Here is a 12,295-nt window from a genome sequence, read left to right as displayed (position 1 = left end):
GCCCTACCGCCACCACCACCACCACCATAATCGCCGCCACCACAACCCTATCGCCACCACCACCATAATCGCCGCCACCACCGACACCACAACCACCACCCTATCGCCACCACCACCACCACCACCATTGCCTCCACCCTCCACCGTCACCACCACCCTACTAAGCCGCCACCGCCTTACTACCACCACCAAACTCTATCGTCGCCAACACCACAACCACCATCGCTGCCACCACCGCCACCACCGATGTTGCCGCCACCGCCACCGCCCTACCGCCACCACAACCACCACCCTATCGCCACCACCACCATAATTGTCGCCACCACTCTATTGCCACCACCGACACCACAACCACCACCCTATCGCCGCCACCACCACCACCATTGCCTCCACCCTCCACTGTAGCCGCCACCGCCTTACCACCACCACCACCACCCTATCATCACCACCACCACAACCACCATCGCTGCCACCACCACCACCAACCTATCTCCACTGTCACCACCACCGCCACCAACACCAACCTACCACCATTGCCACCACCACCACCAACTTACCACTACTTCCATCACCACCGCCACCACCGTTATAATCACCTCCATATTTGATTTTTATTTTATATCATTATTCAATACTTCATTAAACATAAAATTGCATTAATTTAAACGATATGGTAAATTATACAGTGTATGTCCAAACGCTGTATAGTATAAGAAAATTATCAGGGCTTATACTATCAGGCCTAATACTATCAGGCCTTATACTATCAGGCCTTATACTATACGTCACACTAAACGGGCCCTAAGTTCATTGTGGTTCGGAAGTAAGAATGTGGGTCCTCGTTGAACTTAATGGAAACGCAAACACACTTGGTATTTGGAATAGTATTTGATAGCAGTAACTGAGCCAATATATGTAGGAAGGACTTTGTAGCTTAATTGGGTTTTCAACTGTTTTAAGAAATGATCTCATTTCATTTTATTATGAAGTCTTTTTATTTTGGAAATAAATGGTTAAGTTTTAGTGTTTGTTTATGTTTTGAACATAATCAATATCTTTAAATCTGCAAAATTATTTGATCAGCTTATATCCAAAAATGTTGTAGTAGATGGAAAAGAAAAAAAAAAGAGAGGATAAAAATGCCCTTATAAAGATTACGTTATGTCGACAACCGCACCTGCCAAAATTAGACATATACTTTCACCCTTCCCTATCATCGTTGTTTATTTAAAAGAGATTCAAATTCAAATTCAAATTAGTAATTTTTTAGTTAATTGCATATATATATATATATATATATATATATATATATATATATATATAAGATTATTACCAAATCGATGTTACCAATTTGTTTATATTTTCATTAATTTGTATGAAGTTAGTGATTTGATCTTATCAATTTTTTTAAATAGTTGATACTAACAATCTTAATTATCCCTTTCAAAAAAAAAAAACTTAACTATGGAGTTTTTTTTTTCTTTCTTTCACCACACATTCCAAAATAACTAAGAATACTTAGAGTATGTTTAGTGGCCAAAAACACTTTCTTACGGGAAAAACATTTGTTTAATGGTTATGATAAGAATGCATAATATGATAAAATAATTATATGCTACTTTGTAAGTGATAATCATATCTTATTTTAACTGATATTTCTTGATCGCACATGATATAATAAGAAAGTTCTATCTTTTAGTTTGGTCTCAACTAAAAATATAATTTTATCTTCTACACTCAATCCTACCAAGTGTAAAACTTATCGTGATGGAAGGCTGGATTTAAAGTCAATAAGATAGAATGACAATTCTATTTTCTTTCTTTTTTTTTTTGGTACATTGCATAAAGAAGAAAAAAGACTAAGGTCTCAAAAACGAGACACCCCAAGCATCAGCCATCAACAGAACACCCAACCCCTCCAACGGTTGTTCTAGCCACACAAGGGCCGCACTCTGACCCGCCCCATGCTTTGCCAATAGGTCCGCGCACGCGTTACCTTCTCTCAAGATATGCCGAATCTTCACAACCCAGTCCCTGTTCAGAAGATCTTTAATGTCCCATATCAACGCCGCATAGAGATGATACGAAGACACCGAAGAAGTAACCAACGACACTGCATCCAAAGAATCCGACTGACACTCCACCAGTCTATGCCCACGCTCCCATGCAGTGGAAAGCCCGTGGAAGATACCAAGCAATTCCAAGTGCAAAATGCAAGTATCATTTAAAAAACCATAAAAACCACTCATCCACTGGCCATGTGATGTTCGAAAGCAACCCCCGAAACCTCCTCGCAACGGATCACCCCGAACACTGCCATCTACATTCAGGACCACACAATCGGCCAACTCCACCGTCCATTTCACCACCCTCGGAGGAGCAGGAGTCATGTCCACTGCAGTCGCAAAGAAGCGGGAGATATCATCAGCCATAGCTGCAATATTCCATTTCAACATCTGATCAGTCATGGCCCTCCCCTCAATACACCAGAGGTTTCGAGCCCGCCACAACCACCAAATCGTCGCCACTGCCAACGGATTCGAATCCTGCAGCAACTCTCTCAACCACTCTCGGAGATCCAACACCATGAAGGGTGCACCAGCAACATTAAAACCCATTCTCTGCCAAATTCTTCTAGCCTGCATGCAATCCCGAAGACAATGCAACACGGTTTCCACATGCCCATGACAAACCACACACTCACCACTAGTATGCATACCTCTCCTATATCGACACTCATTTGTAGGAAGAGCTTCTTGATAGGCCAACCAAAATAACACAGTGCACTTAGAAGGGACTCGTAACCTCCAAAGCCAAGTCCACGACGTGACGACATTAGCAGGACCCGGCTCCTCTGCAATGCGCTGCTGCAAAATCCACTCATACCCAGACGCAGTGGAGTAGATACCTGTAATGTGACCCTTCCATCTGACACCATCGACAACATTTGGATTGATCCTCACAGGCGTACCCTTTATACAATCAGTTATAGCTTCCGGAATTACTGTCCACAAACGCTCTAGCCTCCACTCTCCATTTTCCCACACATCACCAATACGCAACTCAACATCATGGATATCCACAAACGGAACAGCTTGACAAATAGGGTATGACGTACACCAGGGTACATTCCAGAACGAGGTTAACCCATTTCCAACTTTAAACTCAAATCCAGGGAGAAGGACTTGACGAGCTTTCGAGAAAGCTCTCCAAACTGGAGACCCTAGCTGATCATTCGCTGCTAGAAAGGGGACACGGGGGAAATAATTAGCTTTCAACATTCTAACCCACGGCTTATCACTAGGAGAAATCAGCTGCCAGACTTGCTTGCCCAAGAGAGCCACATTATGATCCCTAGCCTTTCTCAAACCCAGACCTCCCAATCTCTTCGGGCGAGCCACACGGTCCCAATTCACCAAATGCAAGCCACGACCAGCCCTGTCCTTCCAAATAAACTGCTTGATAACTGAATCCAATCTATCACAAACTCCCTGAGGGACCCACACCTGACTCATACAATAAGCGGGCATAGCTGAGATAACCGATTGGGCAAGAGTGATACGACCCGCTCTATTAAGCAACTTACATTTCCAATCGGCCAACCTTGAGTTGATTCTATCAAAGATATACTCAAAATCCCCCGATGTCACTCGCCGCTGAAAAATAGGGAAACCGAGGTATCTCCCAATATCGGAAGTAAATTGGAAACCTGCAATCTGAGACAATCTGGCTTTTTTCTGATTCCTAAGACCATTGTACCCCAAAATCTTGGACTTAGCCTCACTCACCTTTAAACCAGACGCCTTACAGAAAGAATCCAGAAGCTCCTTCAACAATCTCACCTGATTATTTTTTGCTTTCACAAAAAGAAGAACATCATCGGCAAAGAACAAGTGAGACAAACCTGGTCCATTCCGAACCGTACAAATGGGATCCCACCGACCCTCAAGCACTGCCGTGGAGATAGCCGAGCTCAACCTCTCCATGCACAGAACGAACAGGTAAGGAGAGAGGGGATCCCCTTGACGGAGACCCCTCTTAGCAGCAAAGGAGGGAAGCCGCTCTCCATTCCACAGAATCGACAATTGGGATGCCGACACACAACTCATAATCAAAGTCACTACCGTCGTCGGAAACCCAAAAGCTACCAAAGTCTCTCTCAAGAACCGCCAATCCACCCGATCATACGCCTTCTCAAGGTCTAACTTGAAGACTAAGTTGCCTCCCTTCTTTCGAACTCTCCGCTGGTGATGGACAATTTCCTGAAGAGCAATAGCATTATCACTTGTGCATCTGCCTGGGATAAAGCTACTCTGCATAGGGCTAACAATATCATTCAAAATAGGTCGAATTCGATTAACAAGAATTTTGGTAATCAGCTTGTACAAGATGTTACACAAACTGATAGGTCGAAAATCCTTATAAGAAACCGGGCACTCAATTTTCGGAATCAGAACCACCATGGTTTCCCCAAGAGCACGATCCACCTGCTGAGTCTCAAACACAGTCTTGACATACAGGAACACATCTTCCCCAACCACATCCCAATACTTCTTGTAGAAAGCTGCATGAAACCCATCTGGTCCCGGGGCTTTAAAAGATCCCATCTGCTGCAAAGCTGACAGGACTTCCTCCTTTGTTACCTCACACACAAGATCAGGGATGTAAGCCTGCGGAATGACAGGAAGATTTGGGGTTGCCAAGCACGAAGACTCTACCTCCACAGTTTCGGCAAAAAGGCCCTTAAAGAACTCAATAGCACCACTTTGGAGGACGTCAACATCATCACACCTCTCACCATTAGCCAAGACCAAGCTAGAAATACGGTTCCTCTTGCGACGGATAACAGTTTGAGCATGAAAGAAACTCGTATTTCGATCCCCATATCTCACCCACTTCTCTCTGGACTTCTGGAACCACAGCATTTCCTCCTGGGCCAAGATATCATTATGCTCTTTCCTCAACTTCGCATGTTGTAACAGAAGAGCAACAGAATCAATATGCTCAAGCTTCTGCTGGATAGAAGCCAAACAATTCTCAATATGCCGCTTCCGACGAAAAATATTACCAAAAGTGTTATTGTTGAACTCAAGAGAATCCTTCTTCACCTCATGCAAAGCTGCATAGATATTCGGTGAACCCTTGTCCCACGCATCCTGGACCACCGTCTTGTAACGAGGATGCATGGTCCAAGCTGCTTCAAACCGAAACGGACGCTGCCCACGAGTCTCTAATTTTTTCCCACACCTCAAGAGCAACGGGCTATGATCCGAGTGAAGTTGAGGGAGTACCTCAACCCCACCCTCCGGGAAACAAGTACGCCAATTCAAGGTAGCCAAAGCTCTATCCAACCTCTTATGCACCGGGAGCCTCCCAACACTATCCCTGAACCAAGTGTAATGAAGTCCCGAAGCACCAATATCCATAAGCCCACAACTATTAATATTATCAGTGAAAGCTCTTGCTCTTGCTGGCGAAAAAACTCCACCCCTTTGCTCGGAAGAAATAGCAGTATCATTGAAATCACCTAGAAGGACCCACGGATCAGAAGTAGCCACAGCAATGGTACGAAGATGCTCCCACAAGAATTGTCTGTTAATAGGGATTGGACTAGCATACACACCAGAGCACACCCACTTAAGCGACCCAGCCAAGATACTTAGAGAGATGACCTGCGGATGAGAGGCAATCACAGATACACAACCCTTCACATCATTACGCACCAGGGCCCATATACCACCAGCCTGACCTTGAGCTTCCTCAACACCCACAAGGCTGTACCCGAGCTTAACCCAATAATTTTGTAGGCGACTAAACTGGACATGCGTTTCAAGAATAAAACAAACTTCTGGACTATATTTCTTCATCATCTCCCTCATATGTCTTCTAGACACCACATTCGCCGCACCGCGCACATTCCAACTATCATCTCCCTCTATTTTCTTTCTCAACCTCACCAATTGTTTTTTCAATATTTATACATTTTTTAAAATATTTTAAATGTATAAAAAGGAGATATCATGTTGATCTCATATACAATAAGATAGGAGTTCATCATGTTTTTATGGTACAACCTCATATTTTTTAAAATATACTCAATAAATATATTTTTACATTAAACTAAGCCGTACAAAATTCCCAATAAGACAAAAAGAAAGGAAGAAAAGAAGCAGGAAAGAATATACCTAGTGAATAGATTATGATACTATCTCATTCAAGGGATTATAATAAGGAATTTGAAAAATGAAAAGGTCATGTTACGAAAGACAGTTTATCAACTTCATTTATGCCGTTATAAAAAAAAAACTTCATTTATGCCTAAAATGTTAGCTCCAAACAAGTGTAACCATTTCTGGCATGGTGATGCAAGAACTTATGAAACCACGCCAAGTCCAAGCTTCATATATATTATATTGTGCCGGCATCTTAAGCGGGTAATTGTTGGGTTTTTTGGATTTGAATTTAGATGAGTGTTATTTGAATTAGATAATTTTATTGATACTTTTTTATCATTTTTTATTGATAACTTTATTGAGCCTTTATATAGAGCAATTATATAGAGTAAATACATAACAAAAAATAATAAATCATAGAGATAAACTGGTATAAAAAAAGTCTTATTTTAAAATCAAGTGATAAACAGTATATCAAATACATCTAAATTTAAATTGAATCTTCATTTCAAAAAAAAATTAAATTGAATCTTAATTTTAATAACAAGTAATATTATCCTAATATAAAAATAATCACAACAAAATCTTAAGAGAAAAACTAAATCCTAACTAAAACATATTCTTTTAATTATAGGCACAATATCATATCACTAGTTTCAAAAAAACTTCCTCCACTCTTTGCTCTATCACACTAATACGCCACTCCTCTATGATCGATGTCATCGATACTCTCTATTTAATTGCCCTCTTTTGTTTTTTTCCTTGTTAGCTGATTCCTTCCAAGTCAAGTATCATATATTATATATCCCTTTCAGCTACATCCCATTACCCTTTATATAATGTGACCAATTTGTTGTCTAGTATCATCAAATAATCATCATCCTTCACAATATCAATATATCAAACAGTTTGAGCTCAAGAATCTCAAGATGATGGAGAAACTGTCTCAAATTAAAACCAAGTTCTTCAATTTCAAGATCCTGATACAACAACCAGCGGCTTCATTAGCCTTTCATAACCCAAGTCCTTGTCTATCACCTAAACACAACGTTTCAATAATTCCCAAGGAAGCACGAAGAAAGCATAGAGGTGGAAGCTTTAGTGCTAGTAGAGAGCCATCCTCTCCCAGAGTCTCGTGCATGGGCCAAGTTCAGGGCAAGAAGAAGAATAAGAAGAGGAAGGCCCAGAATTGCAAAAGGGTTCAGCAGCCTCCAGTGAAAGATAATGACCCTGTTCCGGTTCGATGCGCCGAGAAGAATATTCTGCTGTTGATTTCCAAAGGAAGTGATGAGGGGCGAAAACAAAGTGGGAAAGCTTTGGTCTTGGAAGAGAAAGCACCAATAGTGCCACCCACCATGGATGCCCCATCATTGGGCATGATGAAGAAACTTGCTAGTGGAAGGGGATCATTGTATGATTTTGATGTTACACTTGCAGAACGGTGATTAATGTAATTCTTAAGTCAAATTCTCATAGTACAAACTAGGAAGAAAATATGACCAAGATGATATGAGTACTTTGTTGCTGAAATTAAATCATAACCAAGATTATATGAGTACTTTGTTGCTTTTGGCCAAACCTCCATTTGATGATTTTGATGGTATTATTTCATTCATTAAGGGAGCAGATCAATTTTTTGGAATGGGGAGGTTACTAGCAGAGGATTGTGTTGGACTTATGCCGACAAGTCTAGCTTTTTCTTTTCTTTGTAGTTTTGGCTCTTGTTAAAAAAATTAAAAAAAGGCCTAAAGTGCACATAAAGAGAGGATGTCAAATATCAAATCGATCATCTATATTAAACTAAATTAGAGTACTTAATTTTAGGGATAATCCTCTACTTGGTCCCTGTGGTTGTGTGGCCGTCTGAAATTAGTCCCTCCCCGGAAAATCTGAAAAATCTAAGTTCTCGGGTTTGGAAAGTGTGTGGAAATTAGTCCCTCCGACGAGGACCTGCTACACACACTTTTTCAAACGCGAGGACTTAGATTTTCAGATTTTTCGGGGAGGGACTAATTTCAGATGGCCACACAACCACAGGGACCAAGTAGAGGATTAACCCTTAATTTTAAATGCTAGTACTCGTCTTTTTTTTTTCATGAAGCGATGAACTATCGCCCGATCCGACTGACAACTAAGATCTTAGTGAGCTAATACATTCTCATAAGTCATAATCGACCTAGCAAAGAACTGATAAAACCACTTATAACTAGTAAAACCGGTCTAAACTAGATAATCTATTTTTTTTATTGTTTTTAATATAATTCAATGTACATTTAAAAAAAATCAATGTTGGAATATACCATGTTACCTTTATGCACTCTATTCCTAAAATTAAACATTAAAATTTATATATTGGAGGTTAAGAATTTTGGTCTCATCAAAACACATGTTGTGACATATCAACACCGTCGTCCACCATACACCTGATAAGGGTTTGGGAGGGTGAATGGTCCAAAATTCGAACTCTGAGACTGAAGATGACTAATTTACTAACATTTGCCTATTAAAAAATTATGGATTATATTCAAACACCCATTTTGACGAGGGTCGATATTCATTGTTCGCCTATTATACAAAATCATAAAAGCTTAAAGATTAGTTAACCCCTTTCAATTATTTTTGACACATCATCATTTCTGGACTCACTTAGATGGAAACACGTCTGGCCCTGGAGCATGTTCTCATCTTATTCATGGGATGACACACGAGGTGAGAATCATAAAATCAAAATGACTTCAATGAAGCATAAGCTTACAATAGGATCAATCGGAGGAAAACATGTCTTCAACAAAAACCAGCAAATTATTCATCTGGGCAAACTGGGAAAAGTTGAAGAAGCTGTAAGAGTCTTCTCAAATACAATCCACAAAAACCTTGTAACATACAATTCCATGATATCCGTGTTTGCTAAAAACGGTAAAATCAGTGATGCCCGACAGCTGTTTGATAAAATGTCCCAGAGAAACCTTGTTTCTTGGAACACCATGATTGCTGGATACCTTCATAATAGTATGGTTGAAGAAGCCAGTAAGCTGTTTGATGTAATGCCTGAAAGAGACAATTTCTCGTGGGCTCTCATGATAACTTGCTATACTCGTAAAGGGAAGCTTGAGAAGGCGAGAGAGCTGCTCGAATTGGTTCCGGATAAGTTGGACACTGCGTGTTGGAATGCGGTGATAGCTGGTTACGCAAAGAAGGGCCAGTTCAGTGATGCTGAGAAAGTGTTTAACTTGATGCCTGTAAAGGATTTGGTTTCTTACAACTCAATGTTAGCTGGGTATACGCAGAACGGGAAAATGGGTTTAGCATTGCACTTCTTTGAGAAGATGGCCGAGAAGAATGTAGTTTCGTGGAATTTGATGGTGTCCGGGTTTGTTAACAGTGGTGACCTGAGTTCTGCTAGGCAATTGTTTGAAAAGATTCCAAATCCGAATGCTGTTTCTTGGGTTACGATGTTGTGTGGGTTTGCAAGACATGGAAAGATTACAGAGGCTAGGAGACTCTTTGACAGTATGCCTTGTAAGAATGTGGTTTCTTGGAATGCAATGATTGCAGCCTATGCCCAAGACTTGCAAATTGATGAAGCTGTTAAGTTGTTCATAAAAATGCCACATAAAGATGGTGTATCATGGACTACTATAATTAATGGGTACATTAGAGTTGGTAAGCTTGATGAAGCACGGGAAGTTTACAATCAGATGCCTTGCAAAGACATAGCAGCAGAAACAGCATTGATGTCAGGATTAATCCAGACTGGAAGGGTAGATGAGGCTAGTAAAATGTTCAATCAACTTAGTACGCGTGATACTATTTGTTGGAACAGCATGATTGCAGGCTTCTGCCAGAGTGGAAGAATGGATGAAGCTCTCGATCTATTTAGACAAATGCCCAAAAAGAATTCTGTTTCATGGAATACTATGATTTCTGGATATGCTCAGGCAGGACAGATGGATAGTGCAGAAAATATCTTTCAGGCCATGGAGGAGAGGAATATAGTTTCCTGGAATTCTCTTATTACAGGTTTCCTCCAAAATAGTTTATACTTCGATGCTCTCAAGAGTTTGGTTTTGATGGGGCGGGAAGGAAAGAAGCCTGATCAATCAACTTTTGCATGTTCCTTAAGTGCGTGTGCTAATCTTGCTGCTTTGCAAGTAGGCAATCAACTTCACGAGTACATTCTGAAGAGTGGTTATATAAACGATTTATTTGTTAGCAATGCCCTGATTGCCATGTATGCAAAATGTGGAAGGGTAGAAAGCGCTGAACAAGTGTTCACTGCTATTGAATGTGTTGATCTGATTTCTTGGAATTCCTTGATTTCAGGCTATGCTTTGAATGGATATGCAATTGAGGCATTTAAAGCCTTTAAACAGATGTTATCTGAAGAGGTGGTTCCTGATCAGGTTACCTTTATTGGGATGTTGTCAGCATGCAGTCATGCTGGTTTAGCCAATCAGGGCTTGGATTTGTTTAAATGCATGGTTGAAGATTTTGCTATTGAACCTTTAGCTGAACATTACAGCTGCCTGGTTGACTTGCTTGGCCGCATGGGTAGGTTGGAGGAAGCCTTCAACGTAGTGAGGGGGATGGATGTGAAAGCAAATGCTGGATTGTGGGGTTCATTGCTTGGGGCTTGTCGTGTACACAAAAACCTGGAAATCGGTGAATTTGCTGCTATGAGGCTTTCAGAACTCGAACCTCATAACGCTTCCAATTATATTACCTTGTCAAACATGCATGCTGAAGCTGGTAGGTGGGAAGAGGTTGAAAGACTAAGGGTGTTGATGAGAGATAAAAGAGCTGGAAAGCTACCTGGCTGCAGCTGGATTGAAGTACAAAATCAGATACAATGTTTTCTATCAGATGATTCGGGAAGGCTGAGACCTGAAACTATTCAGATTATTTTGAACGCAATATCCGCACACATGAGGGACAAATTTAATGTATTTAACATGCAATCTGTTTTTGACATTTCCTGATTGGAGGTACTCACAATCTGGTCTCACCATCTTAGCTTTCAAGTTACACTGAAAAAGGTAAATACATTGTTGGACAAATTCCTAAGTTAAATATTTGTGAAATGTTAAGGTACATGAACATGCATCAGACCGACCATAATTTGACACTCTCATGTTGTCCATGTAACCTACACATTCATGTCTGTGATATTCTTGTTGGTACAAATTTATGTGGTGGCATGACATGTAATGATATTACACATATACCAACTCTTCTAAACCAACTACTTTCTGGTTTTACTTCACTGATTATTGATAAAAGACAGGCAAATAATCCCTGCAATGAGTTTGATTTGAGTAGGCCACAGATTTTGAGAAACTCCGAAACCAAAGTTGATTTCCCTGAAAATTTAGATGCAGATGTTCAGCAGAGCTTTGCATTCAATCTGTGCAAGAGAATAATGGACCAAGGAGACCTGGGGACATCATTACTTAGAAGTTACTATTGGCTTCTGTTTGGGGTAATTGCATCAACGGATGGATTTTATATTGCAAAGACAATCTCTGTCATTTGGATCCCAGGAGTAGTACGGCAGTAGCATGTGTTCCTCTTCAAGGGCATGCTGCTAAGTGTCCAATACAGTCTGCCAAAGGTTACCTTCTTAATTTCTCTTCTCAACAACTTTAAAATGGGCTTCACTTATATTGGTGCCTATGGTTTGCATATTTAACTTGTCTTGAAAATCAAATGCAACTTCTCAAATGTTCTGTGTTTACCTTGTTAATTTCCACAGTTGTTCAAGAGTAATTTTCCATCGCCTGTACATATCGCTTTCAATAATTTTGGAGGAAGATCAAACGAGCCCACTTCTCCCATGAGACAAATCCCCTCGACATTCGGAGATCACATTAAGTGAGTATGTCTCTCCCAACAAATCATTATCTATACGCACTGTCCGGATCGAACCATGGGTTAGATGCTTAAGGAGCATAGCTTTCTACCCGTTGTCCTGTAATTTGTTTTTCGTACATGTGGTATTTGTACTGTACGAATATTATAGGTTTTGATTTAATAATATATATGTAGTCTGAAAAATCTATGTAGGCTTGATTAAGAGTTTCACTTTGTGATTTTCTTTTGGTCCATCAGCATAGATTACATCA

At 40.5% G+C, this 12,295-nt stretch overlaps 2 protein-coding genes across 2 annotated transcripts; both read left to right on the top strand.

The window, feature by feature from the left end:
- The first annotated feature begins 7,026 nt into the window (after positions 1–7,026).
- On the top strand, positions 7,027–7,824 carry LOC130740591 (uncharacterized protein At1g76070-like). The gene has a single exon (XM_057593250.1). It carries the CDS (start codon positions 7,103–7,105, stop codon positions 7,616–7,618), a length of 516 nt encoding a protein of 171 aa, XP_057449233.1. The 5' UTR covers positions 7,027–7,102; the 3' UTR covers positions 7,619–7,824.
- A 929-nt stretch (positions 7,825–8,753) lies between these two features.
- Positions 8,754–12,295, top strand: LOC130740589 (pentatricopeptide repeat-containing protein At4g02750-like). The gene is made up of 3 exons (XM_057593249.1): positions 8,754–11,209; positions 11,546–11,784; positions 11,926–12,295. The coding sequence occupies exon 1, from the start codon at positions 8,849–8,851 to the stop codon at positions 11,150–11,152; it is 2,304 nt and encodes a 767-aa protein (XP_057449232.1). The 5' UTR covers positions 8,754–8,848; the 3' UTR covers positions 11,153–11,209; positions 11,546–11,784; positions 11,926–12,295.

This window comes from Lotus japonicus, chromosome 2, assembly GCF_012489685.1.
Source record: "Lotus japonicus ecotype B-129 chromosome 2, LjGifu_v1.2".
NCBI lineage: Eukaryota > Viridiplantae > Streptophyta > Magnoliopsida > Fabales > Fabaceae > Lotus > Lotus japonicus.
Note: the sequence above shows the minus strand (reverse complement) of the source record. Positions and strands in the feature narration are given on the sequence as shown.

What these genes read in the sequence shown, in the direction of transcription:
- LOC130740591 (XM_057593250.1), top strand. Translation starts at nt 7,103, where the DNA reads ATGATGGAGAAACTGTCTCAAATTAAAACCAAGTTCTTCAATTTCAAG.
- LOC130740589 (XM_057593249.1), top strand. Translation starts at nt 8,849, where the DNA reads ATGTTCTCATCTTATTCATGGGATGACACACGAGGTGAGAATCATAAA.